This window comes from Oryx dammah, unplaced genomic scaffold, assembly GCF_014754425.2.
Source record: "Oryx dammah isolate SB20612 unplaced genomic scaffold, SCBI_Odam_1.1 HiC_scaffold_5, whole genome shotgun sequence".
NCBI classification, from domain to species: Eukaryota; Metazoa; Chordata; class Mammalia; order Artiodactyla; family Bovidae; genus Oryx; species Oryx dammah.
The window spans coordinates 45,073,151-45,099,334 of record NW_024070189.1 but is presented as its reverse complement, the minus strand read 5'-3'; the positions used below and the strand labels follow the sequence as shown (position 1 = coordinate 45,099,334).

Genomic DNA, 26,184 nt, shown 5'->3' with positions numbered 1-26,184 from the left:
CACTACTCCATCCCTGGAATCAGGCAAAAATGATTTCAAATCTTGTATCTGCACTTAATATCCAGGTAACCTCAGGAAGCTTATTTAACTTCTCTAAGCCTCCATCCCAATCTGTAAAATCAAGGGTATCAGCAATGCCACCATCATTGGGTGGTTGTGATATTGTAGCTTGAATACTTAAGACAGGGCAATCAGTACTCAATGTTCATTGCTATTATTATTGCAGGTGTAGCTTTAATTGTCAGTATGATTAATGCATGTATCCCCTGGGTTGTATTTTATAGATTGTAAAGCTGGAGAAGAATGGCATTGGCTACCACTATATTCTTGCAAATCTGGTGAGTAGAGAACACTGCAAGCCCTCAAGTGGTGGGGCCATGTTTGGGGCCTGGCTTCCTACTGTGGTCCCTGGCTGGTGGGAACTGCATGAGTGGGACTGGCAATTTCGAGCTTCAGTTGTGCCCCTGCAAAACCCACAGCACACTTCAGGTGACTCTCTAAGCTTCCTTGTAAGAGATCACGCTGGCAGGCAGGCCTTTATTAGTCATCACAATTCCAGCTTTAATCGACTCTGCCACTTGGCAATAACAACAAAATCACCACATCTTTGAATGGATACAAGATGCTTTACCCTCACTGGTTTTGATTCTCTGTTTTGACATCAATGATAGTTTACTGTTTATAAATACAAATGTTTAAATCATAAGAATACTAGCACTGACAAGTCTTTAACCAGAAACAGTTTTATGGCATGAACAATATTATGACAATTTAGTTTTTATTCTCTTTTTTATGTGGCATAGATAAGCTGTCTTGTAAAGAAAATTTTTACTTTCATTTTATGTACTACAGTTATTTTTATTGGGTGCAATTATTTTTCAGGGTATGAAGACTTGACTCATAAGATAATTTTTGGTACACATTAAATTATTTCTAGTGACATGTACCATTATGAATTTTCTTTGTGGCCATCATTTTGGCAAGTCTATTTTGGCAAGTCTATTTTGGCAAGTCCTGGGTCATGTTTTCTCATCTACCTTTTTAAATTATGAGGTTTGAAACTTTCAGTATTTCTTTTTTCCTTTTTTTAAATAACTTGTCTTTTTATTTTTTATATTTTTTAATTTTTACTTTTACTTTATTTTGCTTTACAATACTGTATTGGTTTTGCCATACATTGACACGAATCCACCACGGGTGTACATGAGTTCCCAAACATGAAACCCCCTCCCACCTCTCACCCCATATCATCTCTCTTGATCATCCCCGTGCACCAGCCCCAAGCATCCTGTATCCTGCATCGAACATAGACTGGTGATTCATTTCTTACATGATAGTATACATGTTTCAATGCCATTCTCCCAAATCATCCCATCCTCTCCCTCTCCCTCAGAGTCCAAAAGTCCACTCTACACATCTGTGTCTCTTTTGCTGTCTCGCATACAGGGTCATCATTACCGTCTTTCTAAATTCCATATATATGTGTTAGTATACTGTATTGGTGTTTTTCTTTCTGGCTTACTTCACTCTGTATAATTGGCTCCAGTTTCATCCATCTCATTAGAACTGATTCAAATGTATTCTTTTTAATGGCTGAGTAATACTCCATTGTGTATATGTACCACAGCTTTCTTATCCATTCATCTGCTGATGGACATCTAGGTTGCTTCCATGTCCTGGCTATTGTAAACAGTGCTGCGATGAACATTGGGGTACATGTGTCTCTTTCTATTCTGGTTTCCTTGGTGTGTATGCCCAGCAGTGGAATTGCCGGGTCATAAGGCAGTTCTATTTGCAATTTTTTAAGGAATCTTCACACTGTTCTCCATAGTGGCTGCATAGTTTGCATTCCCACCAACAGTGCAAGAGGGTTCCCTTTTCTCCACACCCTCTCCAGCATTTATTGCTTGCAGACTTTTGGATAGCAGCCATTCTGACTGGTGTGAAGTGGTACCTCATTGTGGTCTTGATTTGCATTTCTCTAATAATGAGTGATGTTGAGCATCTTTTCATGTGTTTGTTAGCCATCCATATGTCTTCTTTGGAGAAATGTCTATTTAGTTCTTTGGCCCATTTTTTGATTGGTCGTTTATTTTTCTGGAATTGAGCTGTAGGAGTTGCTTGTATATTTTTGAGATTAGTTGTTTGTCAGTTGCTTCATTTGCTATTATTTTCTCCCATTCAGAAGGCTGTCTTTTCACCTTGCTTATATTTTCCTTTGTTGTGCAGAAGCTTTTAATTTTATTTAGATCCCATTTGTTTATTTTTGCTTTTATTTCCAGAATTCTGGGAGGTGGATCATAGAGGATCCTTCTGTGATTTATGTCAGAGTGTTTTGCCTATGTTCTCCTCTAGAAGTTTTATAGTTTCTGGTCTTATGTTTAGATCTTTAATCCATTTTGAGTTTATTTTTGTGTGTGGTGTTAGAAAGTGATCTAGTTTCATTCTTTTCTACGTGGTTGACCAGTTTTCCCATCACCACTTGTTAAAGAGATTATCTTTACTCCATTGTATATTCTTGCCTCCTTTGTCAAAGATAAGGTGTCCATATGTGTGTGGATTTATCTCTGGGCTTTCTATTTTGTTCCGTTGATCTATATTTCTGTCTCTGTGCCAGTACCATACTGTATTGATGACTGTGGCTTTGTAGTAGAGCCTGAAGTCAGGCAAGTTGATTCCTCCAGTTCCATTCTTCTTTCTCAAGATTGCTTTGGCTATTCGAGGTTTTTTGTATTTCCATACAAATCTTGAAATTATTTGTTCTAGTTCTGTGAAAAATACCGCTGGTAGCTTGATAGGGATTGCATTGAATCTGTAGATTGCTTTGGGTAGTATACTCATTTTCACTATATTGATTCTTCTGATCCATCAACATGGTATATTTCTCCATCTATTAGTGTCGTCTTTGATTTCTTTCATCAGTGTTTTATAGTTTTCTATATATAGGTCTTTAGTTTCTTTAGGTAGATATATTCCTCAGTATTTTATTCTTTTCGTTGCAATGGTGAATGGAATTGTTTCCTTAATTTCTTTTTCTACTTTCTCATTATTAGTGTATAGGAATGCAAGGGATTTCTGTGTGTTGATTTTATATCCTGCAACTTTACTATATTCATTAATTAGCTCTAGTAATTTTCTGGTGGAGTCTTTAGGGTTTTCTATGTAGAGGATCATGTCATCTGCAAACAGTGAGAGTTTTACTTCTTCTTTTCCAATTTGGATTCCTTTTATTTCTTTTTCTGCTCTGATTGCTGTGGCCAAAACTTCCAGAACTATGTTGAATAGTAGTGGTGAAAGTGGGCACCCTTGCCTTGTTCCTGACTTTAGGGGAAATGCTTTCAATTCTTCACCATTGAGGATAATGTTTGCTGTGGGTTTGTCATATATAGCTTTTATTATGTTGAGGTATGTTCCTTCTATTCCTGCTTTCTAGAGAGTTTTTATCATAAATGGATGTTGAATTTTGTCAAAGGCCTTCTCTGCATCTATTGAGATAATCATATGGCTTTTATTTTTCAATTTGTTAATGTGGTGAATTACATTGATTGATTTGGGGATATTGAAGAATCCTTGCATCCCTGGGATAAAGCCCACTTGGTCATGGTGTACGATCTTTTTAATGTGTTGTTGGATTCTGATTGCTAGAATTTTGTTGAGGATTTTTGCATCTATGTTCATCAGTGATATTGGCCGGTAGTTTTCTTTTTTTGTAGCATTTTTGTCAGGTTTGGGTATTAGGGTGATGGTGGCCTCATAGAATGAATTTGGAAGTTTACCTTCCTCTGCAATTTTCTGCAAGAGTTTGAATAGGATAAGTGTTAGCTCTTCTCAAAATTTTTGGTAGAATTCAACTGTGAAGCCATCTGGACCTGGGCTTTTGTTTGCTGGAAGATTTCTGATTACAGTTTCAATTTCCGTGCTTGTGACGGGTCTGTTAAGATTTTCTATTTCTTCTTGGTTCAGTTTTGGAAAGTTGTACTTTTCTAAGAGTTTGTCCATTTCTTCCACATTGTCCATTTTATTGGCATATAATTGCTGATAGTAGTCTCTTATGATCCTTTGTATTTCTGTGTTGTCTGTTGTGATCTCTCCATTTTCATTTCTAATTTTATTGATTTGATTTTTCTCTCTTTGTTTCTTGATGAGTCTGGCTAATGGTTTGTCCATTTTATTTATCCTTTCAAAGAACCAGCTTTTGGCTTTGTTGATTTTTGCTATGGTCTCTTTTGTTTCTTTTGCATTTATTTCTGCCCTAATTTTTAAGATTTCTTTCCTTCTGCTAACTCTGGGGTTCTCCAATTCTTCCTTTTCTAGTTGCTTTAGGTATAGAGTTAGGTTATTTATTTGACTTTTTTCTTGTTTCTTGAGGTATGCCTGTATTGCTATGAACTTTCCTCTTAGCACTGCTTTTATAGTGTCCCACAGGTTTTGGGTTGTTGTGTTTTCATTTTCATTTGTTTCTATGCATATTTTGATTTCTTTTTTTATTTCTTCTGTGATTTGTTGGTTATTCAGAAGCGTGTTGTTCAGCCTCCATATGTTGGAATTTTTAATAGTTTTTCTCCTGCAATTGAGATCTAATCTTAATGCATTATGGTCAGAAAAGATGCTTGGGATGATTTTGATTTTTTTTTAATTTATCAAGGTTAGATTTATGGCCCAGGATGTAATCTATCCTGGAGAAGGTTCCGTGAGCACTTGAGAAAAAGGTGAAATTCATTGTTTTGGGGTGAAATGTCCTATAGATATCAATTAGGTCTAACTGGTCTAATGTATCATTTAAAGTTTACGTTTCTTTGTTAATCTTCTGTTTAGTTGATCTGTCCATAGGTGTGAGTGGGGTATTAAAGTCTCCCACTATTATTGTGTTATTGTTAATTTCCCCTTTCATACTTGTTAGCATTTGTCTTACATATTGCAGTGCTCCTATGTTGGGTGTATATATATTTATAATTGCTATATCTTCTTCTTGGATTGATCCTTTGATCATTATGTAGTGGCCTTCTTTGTCTCTTTTCACAGCCTTTGTTTTAAAGTCTATTTTATCGGATATGAGTATTGCCACTCCTGCTTTCTTTTGTTCTCTATTTGCATGATATATCTTTTTCCAGCCCTTCACTTTCAGGCTGTATGTGTCCCTTGTTTTGAGGTGGGTCTCTTGTAGGCAGCATATATAGGGGTCTTGTTTTTGTATCCATTCAGCCAGTCTTTGCCTTTTGGTTGGGGCATTCAACCCATTTACGTTTAAGGTAATTATTGATAAGTATGACCCCGTTGCCATTTACTTTATTGTTTTGGGTTCGGGTTTATACACCCTTTTTGTGTTTCCAGTCTAGAGAATATCCTTTAGCATTTGTTGGAGAGCTGGTTTGGTGGTGCTGAATTCTCTCAGCTTTTGCTTGTCTGTAAAGCTTTTGATTTCTCCTTCGTATTTGAATGAGATCCTTGCTGGGTACAGTAATCTGGGCTGTAGGTTATTTTCTTTCATCACTTTAAGTATGTCTTGCCATTCCCTCCTGGCCTGAAGAGTTTCTATTGAAAGATCAGCTGTTAGCCTTATGGGAATCCCCTTGTGTGTTATTTGTTGTTTTTCCCTTGCTGCTTTTAATATTTGATCTTGGTTAATTTGATTAATCTGTGTCTTGGGGTGTTTCACCTTGGGTTTATCCTATTTGGAACTCTCTGGGTTACTTGGACTTGAGTGATTATTTCCTTCCCCATTTTAGGGAAGTTTTCAACAATTATCTCCTCAAGGATTTTCTCATGGTCTTTCTTTTTGTCTTCTTCTTCTGGGACTCCTATAATTAGAATGTTGGAGCATTTCATATTGTTCTGGAGGTCTCTGAGATTGTCCTCATTTCTTTTAATTCGTTTTTCTTTTTTCCTCTCATTCATTTATTTCTACCATTCTATCTTCTATTTCACTAATCCTATCTTCTGCCTCCGTTATTCTACTATTTGTTGCCTCCAGAGTGTTTCTGATCTCATTTATTGCATTATTCATTATATACTGACCCTTTTTTATTTCTTCTAGGTCCTTGATAAACCTTTCTTGCATCTTTTCAATCCTTGTCTCCAGGCTATTTATCTGTGATTCCATTTTGATTTCAAGATTTTGGATCATTTTCACTATCAATATTCAGAATTCTTTCTCAGGTAGATTCCCTATCTCTTCCTCTTTGGTTTGGTTTGGTGGGCATTTCTCCTGTTACTTTACCTGCTGAGTATTCCTCTGTCTCTTCATCTTGGTTATATTGCTGCGTTTGGGGTGGCCTTTCTATATTCTGGGAATTTCTGGAGTTCTCTTTATTATGGAGCTTCCTCACTGTGGGTGGGGTTCTATCAGTGGCTTGTCAAGGTTTCTTGGTTAGGGAGGCTTGTGTTGGAGTTCTGGTGGGTGGAGCTGGATTTCTTCTCTCTGGAGTGCAATGGGGTGACCAGTAATGGGTTACAAGACATCAATGGTTTGGAGTAACTTTGAGCTGCCTGTATATTGAAGCTCAGGGGTGTGTTCCTGTGTTGCTGGAGAATTTGCATGGTATGTCTTGCTCTGGAACTTGTTGGCCCTTGGGTGGTGCTTGGTTTCAGTGTAGGTATGAAGGCATTTGATGAGCTCCTATTGATTAATGTTCCCTGGATTCAGGAGTTCTCTGATGTTCTCAGGATTTGGACTTAAGCCTCCTGCTTCTGGTTTTCAGTTTTATTTTTACAGTAGCCTCAAGACTTCTCCATCTATACAGCACCGATGATAAAACATCTAGGTTAAAGATGAAAAGTTTCTCCACATTGAGGGACACCCAGAGAGGTTCACATCACAAACCCCGATTCTCCGAAGCAGGAACAGGCACAAAGTGTCCAAGCTGGCATAAATACCATGATAAGAGGGCCAGCAGACCTGCAGAAGTCTCCCAGTGTTTTGGTTTTTTTCCCCCAAAGTCAAATTTAATTTTACTTTGCATTTGTCTTATTTTTAAAGAGAGTTATTAAGATGTAATTCACATGATGTAAAGCTCATCCATTTAAAACACACAAGTCAATTCTCTTATGTATATCCACAGAATTATGAAACATCACCACAATCTCATTATTAAACATCTCCATCATCCCCCCCAAAAAATTAGCAGTTACTACACATTAGCAGTTACTCTCCATTTTCCCCCAAATTCCTCTAGTAATCTACTTTCTATCTCTATGGACTTGCCTATTCTAAACATTGGAATCACAGAATATCGGGTCCTTTCTGACTGGCTTCTTTCACTTAGCATAATGTTTTCAACATTCATCCATGTTGGTACCATGTATTGGTTCTTCATTCCTTTTTATTGCCAAGTAACATACCATTATATGGATGTATCCCACTTTGTGTATCCACATACCACTTTATGGACACTTGAGTTGTTTTCACTTTTCGACTATTATGAATTCTGCTTCCACAAACATCTGTATACACGGTTTTCTCTTGAGCACAGACCTAGGGGTGAAATCACTGGGATACATGGTAACTCTATGGTTGATATTTTGAGGAATGCCAAAACTCTTTTGTAAAGTGGTTGTATCTCCCAGCAAATTTTTAATAAGTAACAAATTTTGCCACGTGGCAGTTTGAGCATGTCAGATTTCCTTAATGATAGCTTCTTCTACAAAGTTTGCTTATTATCCTTACCTTCTTTATGATTTTCTGTGTTTCCTTTAAGATGTGATGTTTTAGCTTTTTGCCCATAACAAATTATATCACTCAGTTTTAGCCATGTTATTTGTGGTAATTATTCCTGCAATATTAATTGAATAAGAGATTGATATTTTCCTATTTATCTTTAGAATAAGGATCACTAACAGAACAAAGGCACAGGGCCTGGGTATAGTAAAGGTCAAAGTGGTAGGACTAAAAAGTGGGACCAAAATATCTTGCCTAATTCTTAAGCTCTGTCTCTCTGACTGATCTCCAGCCTCAGACATATTCCTACCTGAACCATCTTATCTTTCCCCTTGGAAACTTCTTCCTAGCCTTGGCTATCTTGGTATTTCATGGTCAGGACTAGAAAAAAGGACTTGTTAAGTTTATTAAAGTCTGGTTATTAAATAAATATGTTACTTTTCTCAGAGATACTTGCCTTGTAAATGGATGATAACTGTCCAGACACTTTTGGGGGAACCAAGAGTTGCATCCTCAAAAGCCATTTGCAAGGATTAAATTGTTGACTTTGTGATGAAAAAAACTCTTGACATCTCTTGAATCTCACTCAGATCCTTAGTCCTAGAAGGGACTTTGGAAGTCAGCTCTATCTAAGTTTCATCTGCTTACAGGGAAACATTTGCTTATGGTCAAACCAGCAACGGGGTATGACTTGCTCACAGAAGTCAGTGATAGAGCCAGGCCTGGCACCAGCGTTAGCAGGCCTATGCCTCTTCTACTATATCAGGACATCTCTCAGCATAGATCATGTGGGAACCCTGCTGCTTGAGAATACACAGAACAAGGGTTGGGGCATACATAATCATCTCTCCAGGATAAGTTAGAAATTACACATCAGTGACCTCAAAGCCACCCAAAGACCTCAGGTAATTACATTGCCAGCCTCCATCTGTTGCCAAGTGACCCCTTAGTCACAGCATCACCAAGTCAGCCCTTTGGGTGTCTGTAGCCTTCTGATCTGCATTTTTTTTTCTCCTCTGACCTAATGAGCTCTCAAATTCTTACAACTGCCAGCTAATAGGATGCAAATTGCATAGACCATCCAAATACAAAAGACTTGCATGTTCCAATAGATTAGTTGATAATTGGGCTTCAAATTACTAATTAATTCAGTTTGAAATATAGTGGAGTATGTGGTGTGTTTTTCTTCCCCCTTCAGAGGAATCATGCAATTTATAAGATGATAATTTTTAGAAATTCTGCCACATAATTAGCCCACTCCTGCATGGAACTGACCCCCTCCTTCAGCATGCTTGTGATTAGGGTGTAATTATAGAGTTAGAAACTAAGGGAGCTTTTGAAAGGTTTAACAAAGGAGGGAGCTACTTTTTATTTCAAGGTTCTTTCCGTCCCTGTCAGACTGTGTGAGCTTCAAAGAAGCCAACAGCGTTCCTGTAACAGGTCACTTTGGAGGGATGTTTTTCTGGGTTTGGAGGGCTACTGGAAGAGAAGACAGAAGGAGAACCCTGGGTCAGGGAGGAGAGCTTTATAACAGGAGTCATTAAAAAAACAAAGAAAGAAAAACCCTGCTTTTTGTCCAAACACCATCCTCGGCTAGCTTGTGATTTGGGCAATTCACCAGCATTCAGTTCCCTCACTGAGAATAATAGTTCCTATTCTATATGCTCATAGAGTCACTGGGGAAGGCCAGCATGTTGCTGAATGCCACCATGCCTAGAAAAAGTTAAATTGCTCTACATAGTAGGGAATCCTTGCTTCATATAATAAATGTGCCCATCTGAACATAGTCACATGTTGTATCCGTATGTATATATTCATGTATATGCCCATGCATATATATGCTGATATATGCATTCTTATTTTATATGTGATAGGATAGATGTATATTTATATTTCCAGAGTGCTGGGATGTCCATAAAGTGAACTTGAGTGCATACTCATTCGCTCAGTCGTGTCCAACTCTTTGCAACACTATGGACTGTAGCCCACCAGGCTCCTTTGTCCATGGGATTCCCCAGGCAAGAATACTGGAGTGGGTTGCCATAGAAATTGGTGAACTGTACCGTTACTACTTAAAGAAGCTCCTGGGTCCTGGAATCCCCTGGAGGACCAAGCTCTCCTGTCTGGCTGTCAGTCCTCCTCCAAACCCAGCCCTGACTCAGCTTTCACTCACTACTCTGAGACTGTGATCAAAGCAGACAGTTACCAGCCAGAGCTCTCCAGTTATAGCCAGCTCTTATCTCTATAATGCATCAGCAGCAAATCTTAGAACAAACTAGTGTTTCTCAAAAGAAAGATATGTGGACCCCTAGAATGCATCTGTACAGACAGTTTGGGAAACACTGAGCTAATGATTAAATTTTTCAGTCCACTGGGACTGCAAACAAGAGTACTCACAGCGTGAGACAAATGATCAGATAATTAATATTGATGATTTGAGTTTCATTGAAATAAATAAGCACAACATTTAAAAATTCTTGCAGAGAACTAGCATACCCCTGAGAATTTATAAAGGGTCCAGCAGATCCCAGTTTGAGAAGCACTGAAGGACTGAAGGTATTGGTTGTCTTTCAGTGTGGAGCATTGGGTGCTGCCTAGGGCATTCATGGGCTTCCCAGGTGGCTCAGATGGTAAAGTGTCTGCCAGCAATGCGGGAGACCCAGGTGTGATCCCTGGGTCAGGAAGATCCCCTGGAGAAGGAAATGGCAACCCACTCCAGTACTCTTGCCTGGAAAATTCCACGGACGGAGAAGCCTGGTAGGCTACAGTCCATAAGGTCGCAAAGAGTCGGACATGCCTAAGCAACTTCACTTTCACCTTTCAGGGCATTCCTAACAATAACAGCAATTCCTCTCATTTTTATACTAATGTGACATTTTAGCATACATCACATCCCACAGTACCCTTATGAAATAAGCAAGGTAGACTCTATCACCCCCATTTTACAGAAGAGAGAACTGAGGCTCCAAGATGTTACATGACTGAGCTGCAGAGGAGGAAGGCAAGCACTACTGGTCAATGGAGTTTGGCTCTCAGGAACCTGACAAAAACCAAGTGATGTGATCCTAAGAATAGGATGACCAGGCTAAACTTATGCCAAACCACTGGAGCCACTGATCTAGGCTGCCTTGCTGCTGCTGCTGCTGCTGAGTCGCTTCAGTCGTGTCCGACTCTGTGCGACCCCAGAGACTGCAGCCCACCAGGCTCCCCCATCCCTGGGATTCTCCAGGCAAGAATACTGGACACCCCTAATAAATAACTACAGCAATAGTAACAACAGTGATAACTCAGCTATTCACTGAGTGATTGCTACAGTCTAAACACTGTAAGTGATTAGCTATTAAATCTTCATAATAGTCCTCGAGGTTGATAAAAACCGCATTTATCAAATGAAGAAACCAAGCTTTAGAAAATAAGCCTTCTGGTCACTAAGTTTATAAAGTCATGGAGCCAGTTTCCCAGCTACTAAATTGATAAAGTCATGGAGCCAAGCTTCCCCTCCAGGACTACAGAACTCCCAAATTCATGTTCTTACACTGTGCCAATATGACTGCTGAGCATGAGGAGGGGGGTCAGGTGCAGTGGGAGGATGGGCTCTTGACTAGAGGGCTTGAGTTTAAATCTTGCTACAATTGCAGCAATAGACCTGGAATTCAGACTCAAGCTCTCAAATCCCCATTTCATTTTCTACTGGACACTGATGGAATTTTATTATAATCATACAGTTGGTCCTTCACATCAATGGGTTCTACATCCATGGATTCAACCCACCACAGGTCAAAAATGTTTGGAAAAAAATAATCCAGAAGTTTCCAAAATGCAAAACTTGCATGTGCTATATATTGGCAAATATCTACCTAGCATTTATATGGTATTTCCAGCTAGTGACATAGCATTTACATTTTATCAGGTATTATAAGTAACCTAGAGATGGCTTAAAGTATTCAGGAGAATGTACATATATGTGCAGGTTATATGCAAATATTACGACATTTTATTTAAGGGATTTGAGAATCTGCAGATTTCGGTGTCTTCAGGGGTTCCTCAACCAACCTCCCATGGATACTGACTGCAATTTCTAGTGCACAAAAGCTGAGGGAAACACAAACTGAGGACAGGTCATTCCACGTCTTATTGGGGTATCTGGGGACCAGGGTGTCAGACATTTCCACCACGTGGTTGCAGATGACCTCCTGTGAAATGTTAGAGTTAGAAGTAGCTCTGGTCCATGTGGCAGCTCATCCAAGATTCAGCTCCACGCTGGTGTCCCTCTGCTGTATGAGTCCTGAGAATAACTTTCATCTCCTTGCTCCCCTGTGCAGAGAAATCTATCTACGCCTTCTATAAGGCCAAGCGTGGCTGCTTTCTTCTGCCCACGTCATCTCAATACATGTTCATGTTTGGTTTCTGTGTCGTTTCTTTGGTTAGGAAGGTGGTACAGTAGTTGGGGAGAGTGGCTCTGCTTCAGACAGACCTGGGTTTGAATTCTGGCTTTATATTTATTAGCTGTGTGGTATTAGTAAAATAACCTACACTCTCTGAGCTTCCACTGCCTCATCTGCAAAAAAAAAAAGGAATCATCTACCTCCACATGGGCTATCATGTGAATTAAATGAAATAATAACTTTATAAGTCTTCATAGTTATAGTTGGCCCCCAAAGAACAGTCAATAAATGTTAACAATTACCACCATCATTATCATTGTAATCACCATCATCATCATCATTTGGGGTGGGGGAAGAAAACACAGTATCTGAGAACAGGATACCATCCTTGAGGTCCCTCAACCCCCTTCTAGACTAAATCTCATCCACCACTATAATAATAGTGGTAATTATAATAATAATAATAATTGATAATATAATATTATACTTATATAATATAAACATATATTATATAATTACATTATATTATTATAATAATATAATAATTATGGCAAAATAATAATAATAGAAATACAATAATATAATACCTTCCTCCCTGTTTGTCTGTAAGCTCCTGGAGGAAGGAATTTGCCTTTCTCACTGATGAATTCCCAGTTTACCAGGCAAAACGAGCTTCATGTAATGATGTGCTTTAAAAAGTCACTGAATGAATGAATGAGTGAGTGAAATGACTTCTCAGGAAATAAACAATGCTGGTAACCAGTTACCTCATAAGCTTAAAGGCAAATTCCTTGTTGTCTTGCTAAAAGAAGCAGAGATCAATAGTAGACTATAAGTACAGCTATGAATATGCAAATGACTCAGAGGGCAGCTAAACCACTTCCCATAAAAGGCCAGACTCTCCTCTACAATGTCCTTAACAGAAACACATCCATCTGGTTCCTGCTCGAATAACACCCACTGATAGGGAATCGTGTGTTTGGAACCACCTACCCCGCTTGCTCCTGGCATTTGCTCCTCTAGCCTGGATGCCCCTCATCTTTGCATCCCCTAGTGCCTTTTCACAGGGCATGGTTCTAACAGCCCACCAAAGGAACATCAAACATGAACCGAGCATATCTTCCACTGCACCAGGCTCATACCAGAAGCACTAAGAAGCATGTGGCTTCACTTTTGTCCTGCAAACAATTTGGCTTTGTCTTCCAGCTAGAACATATAAGTAAAGTTTATAAAAAATGCCAGAGAAAAATCACAAAACAAATACAAATTTTTTAAAAGAGGGACAAGTAGGGAAGCGAGGACCGAACCTTCCGAGCTGTACATTACCCTAACCTACTGCCAAAATTGGCACTTAAGGGGTCTGTCCCTCCTGATGCTAAACTGATGTGTACATGCAATTCCTCTGATTCACCACCCTCAGTCACTCTGACTTAGAATCTCCAAGCCTGTGTCTTCTGATTAGAACGTTCTTCCTTGCACTCTTCACCCAACCAAAGCCTCCTATTCTTTCAGCTTCTGTGTTTCCATTGGGAAGCCTTCTCTGAGTTCCAGGGCCAGGTTTTCTCCTACTTATTTTGCTCTATAATTACATGGGTAATAGTGGTGTTTCTCACTAAACTTTAAGTAACGAAAACAAGGATCAAGTGTATCTTATTCTCTGCTGTATCCCTTTGTCCCATATGTGCTTGGCAATATTAGATACAGATGAATGAATGAATGAATGAACCAGAATATTCCTTTCCCCATCCTGCTAGGTTTCAAATTTAATGCTATGTTTGAGTTTTCATTCCTTTTTTCACCAAGCATTCAGAGGGTGCCTACTCTTTGGGAGCCCCTGAGAATGCTTAAGCTGGTGTTTTATTTAAAAAGTAGGCTGATCCTTCTTAGACAGAAAGGTTTTGATCATATGAAAGGGAGACATTGTTGATTTCAAGTCTGCCAGGAACTCCAGGCATAAGCCCCTTCATGGGCCTAGATGGCATATTAAAAAGCAGAGCCATCACTTTGCCAACAAAGTTCCATATAGTCAAGCTATGGTTTATCTAGTAGTCAGGTACAGATGTGAGAGCTGGACTACAAAAAGGCTGAGCACTGAAGAACAGATGCTTTTGAACTGTAGTGTTGGAAAAGACTCTTGAAAGTCCCTTGGACTGCAATGAGATCAAACCAGTCAATCCTAAAGGAAATCAACCCTGAATATTCACTGGAAGGACTGTTGCTGAAGTTGAAGCTCCAATACTTTGGTCACCCAATGCGAAGAGACAACTTACTGGAAAAGACCCTGATGCTGGGAAAGATTGAGGGCAAGAAGAGAAGTGTGTGGCAGAGGATGAGATGGTCAGATAGCATCACCGACCTGATGGGAATAAAGTTGAACAAACTCTAGAAAATAGCGGAGGGCAGAGGAACCTGGCATGCTGCAGTCCATAGCGTTGCAAAGAGTCAGACATGACTTAAAGACTGAAGAACAGCAACAGGTAGGCATAAGGACATAATTCTTAGGCTGAATTTTTAATTGGTCTTTGGCTCTTTGAGGTGCCCATGGCCAGGTGGCACCCCTGACTGCAGATAGAACAAAGTTAACATTAAGGGAGATTCTGGGAAACCAACCAATACTAGGCCAGATACTATACTTCTTTAACCATGCTTTGACAGCCTAGTCTAGGGGCCTCCTGACTTTCTGCCACGAAGTGTCAGCATTTTATCCTAAACCCCCAGACTGTGAGATCCCAACCACCTTTTAAAATAATCTGTCAACAGCACACTTGTGTTTGGGGGATATGTCTGATTGTGCGTTTGAAGGTATCGAAGTATATAGGTGCCAGCCCCTCTTCTTTCAAATGTACTTGGATAAGAGTTAACACTAGAGGGTTTTTTCTTTTTTCCAATTCAAATGATGTTTTAGCTGTTTTAAGCACAGCTGCAATGTCTTATTGACTTGGCAGGAACCAGATAAGCCTGTGCTATGAGGGATTATATAGGGTGAGAACACATTCAAGTTCCAGTCGGTTAAAGTGGCTAAAATAGGAAAATCTGAACACTGTATGCAGAGACATGGTTATTTGAGGACAGAACAAAGTCCTCATCTCAGGAATATTCCATGAACTCGCGTATCTCCATATTCATGTGCACACACCTATGTGATCACAGAATTGTAGATCAAAGCTGAAAAGCCCTTAAGAGAAAAATCAACTGGCTCAGAAGTTTCCAAACTTTTTAGTTTAAAGCTCTATTTTCAAATGGAATCTTGGGGAGAACCCCGGTATGTGAAACAGATAAAAAAGCAAAGCTGCTTTGATCGTAGAGGGAGGGTAGGAATCTAGAACCCCATTCTTCTCCCTTCCCCCTAATTCAACATGGGAGACTCTAAAATGCCTACAGCCCAGGACAACAGCTGGAAAGCTCACTCACTGATCTAGCCAAGGGCCTCACTGTGCAGATCAACAATCTAGTGCCTGGATCAACACCACCCAAAAAAAAGTCAATAACAAAACTCTTTGGTCCACAAGATGTAAGTTTAGAGGGTGAGAGATGAAGGATGGAAACTTACAAGAAAACCATGAGAAGGATGAGTGAAGACATTATTGTTTATTGTGTCACTCCTTGGTGTGAATTCAGCCATCCACCTGCTCCAGGTACTGTGCTGTGGATACTGGCAGAGGCTCTGAGAGAGAAAAATAAAGAACTTTGAGGTTCACAACCCAAGAACCAGCGCACATTAAAATTTTCAGAGACATGGATGAACCTAGAGAGTCTCTTACAGAGTGAAGTAAGTCAGAAAAAAACAAGTATCATATATTAATGGGTATATGTGGAAGCTGGAAAAATGGTATAGATGATCTTATTTGAAAAGGAGAAATAAAGACACATGTAGAGAACAAAGGTATGGATACTGGGTGGGGGCTGAGGGAAGGAATGGATTGGGAGATTGGGATTGGCATATATACACCACTATGTATCAAATAGGTAACTAATGAGAACCTGCTGCATAGTACAGGCAATTCTACTCAGTGCTCTGTGGTGACCTAAATGGGAAGGAAACCCCCAAAAGAGGGAATACATGTATATGTATGACTGGTTCACTCTACTGTACAGTAGAAACTGACACAACATTGTAAAGCAACTATAATCCAATTTAAAAAAAGAGTTGGAGACTAACACCCAGGTCTCCTACTGCTAATTCCTTATTAATAGTATAGAGATGCAAGCCATTCCAAAGGCTTCATTTATTGCAGGACAGGAGATAAATGAATCAGACTGACTAGTGATGAGGAGGCAGAATGTACAGTGGTTAGAAAGTAAGCACAGAGTCTTGTCACTTGCTATGACTGTGGTCTCTGCCCCTTACTAGCTATGTTATATTGGGCAGAAGCTACTGCATTCGTTTAAGACTCAGTTTTCTAATTTGCAATGTGGAAATGATAAAAGTACTTGCTTCACAGGATTATTCCAAGGATTACATGAGATCATACGAATAAAGCTCTCAGTATAGTGCCTACTACACAGTTCAGGTCTAATACGTGTTAGGTGCTGTGATTGTCATCATAATTATTTTAGCCCAAGTCTGACTCCCATGACTTCTGTCCATTGGTTGGTTCTGGCTTACCTTAAAGAACAAATATTCCCCACCTCCCCACAAAAGCCCTTCTGGGATTGAAATACATCCTTCACTTCCCCTCCTAGTCTTTCATTATTTTCAGGTTGAACATCCCCACTTTTTTAAAGCATTTCTATTGTAACGAGATTTTTTGAACTTTCCTATAACTATCCTCTCTATGGAGCTGTCATCTAAGAATTTACCTGACAAGCTGGGGAAACTTGCCATGTTCAACTTGTGCCACTCAGAGTATAAAGTGAAAGTTCTTCAATTTGTTCTAATCTTACCTCTTCTAGATCTCAGGTGGATGAGATGGAGGGAGTTTTCTTTCCCACCTCCCAGGGCTTGTTAAAAATCCTTCTCTTTGGCCCCTTTCTCTTAACAATGCTGGCTGTTCCCTCCTCCATCTAATGGGAGTGGTGTCAGCCCAAGCAGGATGATGAGGGAAGACCAGCTTGTCTGTGACCCCTTGAAAGAACCCCAGAGAGAAAGGAAATCTGGCTTTGAAGATAAAGTTTTTTATCTTTTGAAAGCTGCATTCCTATACACCTGCCTCCTGTGGGCTCAGGTGTCTTGCCTGACCCAGTGACTGGTTTGGGGTTTTTTTTTACTTTGTATTTTGTATTGGGGTATAGCCAATTAACAATGTTGTGACAGTTTCAGGTGAAGAGCAAGGGATTCAGCCATACATGCACGTCTATCCATTCTTTCCCAACTCCCCTCCCCTCCAGACTGCCACATAACATTGAACAGAGTCCCATGTGCCATATAGTAGTTCCTTGTTGGTTATCCATTTTAAATATAGCAGTGTGGACATGTCCATCCCAAACCCCCAGTGCCTGATTTTCAAGTAGTTGTTAACACCTAACCTCTTCGGACCGCATCGTAGTGATGGCGGTAAACATGATGATGATAATAATAGCTAAGATTTATTAAATGCTTACTTTGTGCCAGACACAGCTCTAAAAATATATACACACTTTTTAAAAAAAATCTTGTACCAATTCTATGCTGTAGGTGCTATTATATCTGCATTTTGAAGACCAGAGAGTTAAGCCTCAGAGAGCTTAAATAATCAGTAAGCACACATCCTCAGGATGTTTTGTTTCCAGGCACACATAATAATTAAAAGTCATAATGATAGCCCAGAGCCTCCTCACCATCCTCAAAGCATTTTCTAAATCTTTACAGCAACGTGAAAGTACATCTAATATAGTTATGGTGTTAAACATCTCTTTTGGATATCATAATTATTTGACATGCCTTTTTGTGCTAATGCTTGGAAAATTATCATTGAGATATGATAGATGGAATGACTATCTTAACTGGTTTAATTAATTGAGCACTTCCTCCCCTCCCCCAGTCATGCTATTCTAACAGCTGGTCACCACTGCACTGCCTCCTACAATGAGTGCTTAGGGAATATAGATCCTAACCCCAGCTCACACTCTAACCAGCCTACAACTTGAGGCCAATAGTCTCCTCTCTGAACAACAAGGGGTTTGATGTGATCTCTAACATCTTTCCTTCAGGCATCAGTAAACCTAAACTGTGCCCCATGGGTCACATTCAACCATTTCCTGGCTTTGTTTAGCCAGGAATGATTTTTACATGTTTAAATTACTAGAAAAAAAGAAAAGAAAAGTGATATCTCATGACATATGAAAATTATGTGAAATTCAAGTTTCAGTGTTCATGAATACACTTGGGAGTGGAGGGGACACAACCATGCTATTTCATTTTCTATTATCTAGGCCTGCTTTCATGTTCTAATAGCTGCACTGAATAGTTATGACAGAAACAACATGATCCATAAGCCTAAAAACTTCACAATATGACCACTTATCCAAAAAAAAAAAAAAATTGCTGACTCGTGGTATGGATATGGAGTAGGTGGGTACTAAAAAACTTCATATGAATCAGAGGCTTGAGAAACATCTAACCAATCTGTAACCCCTCTTTGGCAGAGTGAGACCTCTGTTCTAGGCTATTAACTATCAGCCACATTGTCTGAGCCTCTTTGTCCCTCTTTATCTGGGGTAGTCTGGAAACCCCATCATAAAGCTACATTCCTGTGTTCCTCTGCTGGCAAAGCAGTGTACAACACAGATGAAGAAGACAGATTTGATAGCTGGACCACAGCTGGAATCCTTGCTTCTGGGGGATCTCTGGGTGGGGGGAGGGGGTGGGTTCCAGAGGTCTTTGAACCATAGCTCCTCACATGTAAAATTGGGACAGATACTCACTTATGCAAATGAGTACCTGGTGCCTACTGTGCATGTTCACCCCTCAGGGCTGTTTGGGGGGATTAGATAGGATTATGTATATAAAGCATTTAATAGAATGCCTGGCTCAGGAAAAGAGCTTGGGGAATGTTTAATAAATCCAAAGGTGACTGCTGATGGATTATTTCATTTTTCAACTTTAAATGACAACAACTTCAGAATTCTCAAAGAGCTACATAAATGAAGTTATATGATGCACAAGAAATGACAGTTTCACCATTGTTGTCATATCTGTCATCCTTAGGAATAATGTTTCTAAAGCTATGTTTCAGTAGAATATTTAATGGCACCAGTGTCCTTTAATTCTAGGCCAAGAGACAACAAATTAAGCAGGGCTCCCTTAATAGACCATATGAACCCATGCAATGACTTCTCTTCCCTTTTCTGTCGCTGACACTCCCTCTCCCACTTTCCAGAGACTTATAGATGATTCTGAGCCAGTAAGGCACCTCAGAATTATCTGGGGATCTATTTTTATTTTTCAATAGTACTAAAAAGAAAACACATTCCCATGGCTATAAAAAAGAAAAAAATTATTATGGAAGGTTATAAAAAAAAGCAAATACCTAATCTCTCTAATCTCATACTTCTTAGAAAAAACTGTCTTAAACATTATCTGTGTTTGGTGATTCTAGTAGTTCCCTCTACACACTTCTGTGTAATATGTCTATGTCTCTTTTCCTTGCTTCATCAACTTTCATCCCATGTGTGGCTCCTCAGTTAAAAAAAGAGATGAACCACTTCATACTATTTTCCACATCCTGTCCTCAATGTTTATTAGTCATGCTATTATTTGGAATTCTTCTAATTAGTCCCTTTATAATGTGTTTTACCTTGAGTTTTGATTGACCGGCATTGTTGTTGTTTAGTCGCTAAGTCACGTCTGACTCTTCTGCCTCTGCCTGTGGGATTTTCCAGGCAAGAATACTGGAGTGGGTAGAGATTCCTTTCCTACCATTTCCTTCTCCAGGGGATCTTCCCAACCCAGAGATCAAACCTGTGTCTCCTGCATCGCTGGCAGATTCTTTACCACTGAGCCACTTGACCAGCATTAGAGCTTTATAGAGATATCTGGTTTCCTCTCCAGAGCTCCTGCATGATAACCATGAGGAATGGCTATTACGCAGAACCTCTCTCATGTACTGTGATGGGTCCCTCAGATGAAGGATCTCTATCCTAAGAGCCTGTTCATTTGCACTTGAATGAAAATGATAGGCAGACCATTCTTCTGTCCCCCATTCGTCAGGAGCACATGGGACAGTGTGAAATGTCACAGAGGAACCACAGGAGCAGACAGGGACACAGTGGTCCAACAGCTCCAGGGGCTCACTTACCACAGAGGCTTCTCTTAGATGATAAACAGTCACTTTGTGAAGAACAGCAACCGGTACAGTGCTGGAGGGACACTGAGAGGCATCTGGGTTTAAAAGAGCTGAATTCTCATACTGAATAACTTGAACAGAGCATTTTGTGGATTCATTTCATTTCATTCACTAGTCACAGCATACAGAGCAATAGACTCCATATTTGGGGGCATGTTATAAAACAGGCAAAATGACTCAGAGTGCTTAAAATCAGACTTCATCATTTAATCTTTAATATAATACAATTAGCAATGTTGTATACTTTTATAATATTATATAATTAATAGCACAGATAAAGCAAAAGGTACTCATTACCAAATATTACCCCCTAAGGTTTTTTTAAACAAAATGGCAAAGAAAATTAGAAAATGATTTAATTAAACCATGTTTAATGAGCATGCTCAAGGGACTAAAGTGGGTGAGTTGAATTTCCCAGCTGACTGGTAGGCAAATATTTCACACCTTTATTTCCTCTTCTTAGTCAAGAACAGTTTTCTCTATTGGAATGGTCTGTTTTCTTGCATTATGGAGAGATCAAGTCCAGTAGCTATAAGAGACTGCTTTAATCTTCATGATTAAAGATATTATGGAGATTCAAGATCACCATTCAAGCATGGAATCTTCCATGAGGGGAAGGCGAGGATGTCTTCTACTAGGTGAATGCATGTTGATGCCAAGTTATTCCCTCATTTCATGTCTTCCCTAACAGTACAGATAAGAGCTTATTTTTATCATTCTTTGTCCCTTCTTTCTCAGGGGAGCTGAGAAGTTCAGGTAGAGGTCCCATCAGTTTGATTGGAAATAACTTCAGGTCTGGCTCCAGTCACCTTGCAGTCAGACATTCTGGTGATAGAGCTGAGTGGCATTTGTGTTTGAATAAACTCTGCCATTTCCTTTGGCCCCCATTACATTGATGAGGGCAGTCAGTACAAAATGCCTGGGTGCTTGTTACAGATTTTCAAGCGATGGAATTTGACTACAGGAAATAGCTTTCATTTTATTCTCTCAATAGTTATTTTATGAATAAAATGTTCTTTTTAAAATCTCTAAAAATTATGGGAAATCTCTCCACTGTTCATTAGCCTTTAACCAGGGGTGGGGTGGCTGTACTCTTAGGTGGTAGAATGTCTTAGGATGCCTATTGGGTATAAGAACCTAACTCCAATTTCCTCTGTAAGCTTGTCAGAATCCTTGCACAATTCAGCAGACCCCTGTGAATGTCTGTAAACTATAGCTGTAGGTAAAGTTAGTCACTAAATGCATTTCCAACATAAGCTTCCCTTGTCAAACAATTTAAATCATCCACTGGATTTATTGCCTGGAGATCATACTTTCCCTGACAAATTAGCATTTTTGCTTGAGGAATGTCTTTGACTTTTATTCATTCACCCAATAAAAATGTATTGAGAGCCTACTTTGTGTCAGACATGGTGCTAGATGCTGGGTTCTAAGACACATCCATGAACAAAACAGAAACTCTCATGGAACTCACATTCCAACACAAGGAGAGAGGACAAGGGAACAAATGAGCAAACCAGATCATCTCAAATGGGTGACAAGCAGAGCACTGAGAAGGAACAGACTGGACTGCATATTGGAAGTAACTTGATTGAGTTCTACTAGGACAGCAATTCAAATACAAGTAGCTTCTTTGGATGGTAATCTGAGAAATAACATCAGGGAATCAGGGATGTGAGGTAGGGATATAAGACCTGACCCATTGGAAAAGGCCCTGACTTTGGGAAAGATTGAGGGCCAGAGGAGAAGGGGACAACAGAGGATGAGATAGCTGGATGGCATCACTGACTCAATGGACATGAGTTTGAGCAAACTCTGGGAGATAGTGAAGGACAGGGAAGCCTGGCGTGCTGCAGTCCATGGGGCTGCAAAGAGTCGAACATCACTGAGCGACTGAACAAGAAGAAGGTAGGGATGGGAGAGCAGGCAGCTGAAAAACGTGCATCATCAAGGCACTTCTCTCTGGGGCTATGGAACTCCATCCCTTACAGAAGCTCTAGACTTGGGTGCAGAGTGTACCTCATGGTAACCCACCCAAGGGAGAGGGCTATGGATTCTACTAACTCCCCAAGAACAGAGAGCTGCTCTGAGTATATGAACTCCTCAATACATCTGGCTTACCCTGCCTGTGGGTGAAGTGATAGGTAGCTGTAGTTAGTATAAAAAGTGGAATATCAGTGTCTACTGGGGAGATGTGGAAATGAGCAGGGCACCAAGAGTATCTATCAAGGACGAGAACTGGGTCTTTAGATAAGGAGTCCCAGGTGGCTCAGATGATAAAGAATCCACTTGCAGTGCAGGAGAACCAGTTTGATCCCTGGGTCAGGAAGATCCCCTGGAGAAGGGCATGGCAACCCACTCCAGTATTCTTGCCTGGACAATCCCATGGACAGAGGAGCCTGGTAGGCCCTAGTCCATGGGGTGGCAAAGAGTTGGACACAACTGAGCAACTAAGCACATTACAGGAGAAAGCTCTCTGAAGACACTGTATTTTAGCTGAGACTTAAGGATGGACATGAGCTGGCCACGGAGAACTCACTTCCAGGCATAGAGAATAGCTGGGCAAAGGCTCAGAGTAGAGCTGAGCTTTGTTTGTTTGTAAAACAGGAATAATAAAGAATCACTGAACTTTAGAGGCATAGGGTGGGGGGAGGGCCTTTGAGTCATGATGAAGTTATTGATGACCAGATCTTTGTTTTTTAAATTCTATTCTTTTTTTTAATTAATTTATTTTAATTGGAGGCTAATTACTTTACAATATTGTGGTTTTTGCCATGAATCAGCCATGGGTGTACTTGTGTCCCACGATCCGAACCCCCCTTCTCACCTCCCTCCCCACCCCATTCCTCTCGGTTGTCCCAGAGCACCAGCTTTGAGTGCCCTGCTTCATACATCGAACTTGCACTGGTTGGTCACCAGATCTTTTAGGTAAGGAAACCAGATCGAGTCAGTGAGAAATCAAGAGACTAGGACAATGTCTCAGGATCTCCACGCAGAGCTGAGGCAGTGATGGGGGCTCAGAGCTGCCAGACCACAGTTCTTCCTACGTTCAATCCACCAAACTACTTCCTGTGTTCATTCCCCCACTTCACCCCCTTGGGATCTGGCAGTTTCCCTAAGCCACGGAGTTCAGAGAGCAATGACTTTGTGATCCCTGCTCAAATTCCTGAAGTGGGTACCAATTATACCCAAAGAGAAACCTAGACGATCACAAGGCTTTCTAGCATCCAACCCTGGGCTACCCCCTACCCTCCAACTGCATTCCCCCGCTGCCCACCTTGTGCTGTGCTAGTCACACCAGTCTTCCTACTGTTTCTAGAATATGCTAAGCATCCTCCAATCTCTGAGCCTTTGCTCAGAATGCTCTTCCCCAGATTCCCCCAGAGCTCATGCCCCAGCTTCACATCAGGCAGGTCCCTGTGTTGACACCACCTCCTCAGGGTGGCTCATTTGGACCACGCCTCCGGGAGCCAGGCACTGCCCTCCTCTCCTCATCCTCTTTCCCCACTTTATCTTCCTTCAGAGGACTCATAGCTACCTACCACACAGTATCCTCTGCTGGATTCTACCTTATGCACTGCTACATGCTTCCTTTTTAAAAACTGAAATATAATTAATGTATGATAAATACCATGTTGCTATTGTTCACTTGCAAAGGTGTGTCTAATTCTTTGTGACCCCATGGACTACAGCACACCGGGCTTCCCTGTCCTTCACCATCTCCCGGAGCTTGCTCAAACTTATGTCCATTGAGTTGGTGATGCCATCCAACCATCTCAATCCTCTGTCATCCCCTTCTCCTCCTTCCCTCAATCTTTTCCAGCATCAGGGTCTTTTCCAATGAGTCAGTTCTTCGCATCAGGCGGCGATAGTATTGGGGCTTCAGCTTCAGCATCAGTCCTTCCAATGAATACTCAGGACTGATTTCCTTTAGAATTGATTGGTTTGAGCTCCTTGCTGCCCAAGTCACTCTCAAGAGTCTTCTCCAGCACCACAATTTGAGAGCATCAATTCTTCGTGATTCACAATGTTTAAAGGCTATATTTCATTTATAGTTATTGTAAAATATTTGCCCTGTATTGTACAATATATCCTTTTATCTTATTTTATACACAATAGTTTGTTTATGGTCCATTCTTCCCACTAGAAAGTAAGCTTCATAAGAGAAGGAACTTGTTTTACTCACTATTAGAATAGTACATTGCATTAGGATAGCATTAGAATAGTACACTGGCTTTCAAAAAATGTTTGTTGAATTTATGACAAGAGAATAAAATAAGCATAGGCCTTCAGAAGGCCTTAGTTCCGGTCCCCTCTATGCCACTAAATCACTGAATGACTTTGTGCAAGCAATTCTCTATCTCAGTTTCTTTATCTGGCAAACAGATGTACAGTTTCTACCTTATAAAGGCATTAAAGTGAAACGCAGCCATAGATTTGAAAGTACCATACACTGTGGAATATATTACACAGACACAAGGTTTCCTTTCTATCTTGAAGGCTTCCCGAGTTTGAATGAACTTCGCCAAATGGGAGGAAAGTTTCATTCCCAATAAGAAATCCTTTGTGGATAGGAGAATTGATCGGGCCTCACTTGCAAGACCTTGCCTGCAGCACAGGAAAAAGCACAGGGCGGGGAGTGGGGTGCGGCAAGGCAGGGAGGCATAATCAGCTTCCAGCCTCTTCCAGATGTGCTAGGGACATGCTGGGGACCTTGGGGCGCCCACAGAAGCTTGCCCTGGATAGAATTCAGATGCCTCTCCAGTCAGAAAGAGCAGACTGATGGTGGTAAAGGACAAAGGTCCCCCCTCATGTTTTTAAACTATCACATATCTGTGTCGTTATAATAATCCCAGCCGCTGTTTACTGATCACTCAGTCTTGCAACACGGACTTGACATGCATCATCGCACTGCTTTTTCTCCTCAGCCTCCTAACCTCCATTATTCGTACAGGAAGCCATCAGGGAACTTGGTCCAAGGTAGAGTATGTAACTCATAGCTCTGCATAGCAAAGCCTACCCTTCAGCCTAGGCATGGCTGGCTCCTGAGCAAGTGCTCTTAACCAATGTGCTAACTTAGCACACAAAATAAGTGATAACAGAGGTCAGAAGGAAGGGAACTGCAACTGCCTCTCCATTAAGTCAGTTTCACCTGAAGTCTGAACAGGGTGGAAATTGCTGTGATTCTGTAACATGGTTAAATTGATGCATCCAGGCTGCATATTCTAACTTCTTTCCCTTCCTCACCACCCAGGGTTTCATGGACATTGACTTAAACAAATTCAAGGAGAGTGGAGCAAACGTAACAGGTTTCCAGTTGGTGAACTACACTGATACCATCCCGGCCAAGATCATGCAACAGTGGAAAAACAGTGATGCCCGGGACCACACCAGGGTGGACTGGAAGAGACCTAAGGTAAGAGGATGGGCAGCAGGCAAGAAAGGACCCTGCTGGTCCCTTCGCCTGCCCTAGATTCCTGGAACAAACTTTCTAAGAGGAACAAGCTAAGGAAAGTAGATCCATAAAGACTGAGGGTATGGACCCTCCAGAATGACAATGGTTTTAACAAGATAGACATTTTGCTCCTTTTTCATATAAACAAATTCAGAAGTCAGCAATGCGGGGCTTGTATAATGGTTTCACAATCACCAAACACTTAGAGACATTTTCTATCTTCCTGTTCTGTTATCCTCAGCATACAGCTGCTACCTTATAGCCCAAAATGGCTGCAGAACAATTATCGCAGTATTCTACCCATCAGGAAGGGAAAAGGAAAATAGAAAGCAAAACTGTTTCCCTTAAGAACTCTTTCCAGCAGTCATATACAGATCTTCCCCTCACATGCTATTGGCCACATCTCAGGAACCTACCCCAGGTAGC

At 40.5% G+C, this 26,184-nt stretch overlaps 1 protein-coding gene across 3 annotated transcripts in view; it reads left to right on the top strand.

Moving 5' to 3' along the window:
• Nucleotides 1-26,184, top strand: part of GRIA1 (glutamate ionotropic receptor AMPA type subunit 1) — a 352,479-nt gene that overhangs the window by 198,496 nt on the left and 127,799 nt on the right. For all 3 annotated transcript variants that reach the window (XR_005721192.1, XM_040241475.1, XM_040241476.1), the window contains exons 5-6: nt 285-338; nt 25,558-25,719. Coding sequence is in view for 2 of the 3 variants with exons in the window: in XM_040241475.1 (XP_040097409.1) it covers nt 285-338; nt 25,558-25,719 (216 nt within the window). In the remaining variant the exon portion in view is untranslated. The remainder of the gene's footprint in view (nt 1-284; nt 339-25,557; nt 25,720-26,184) is intronic.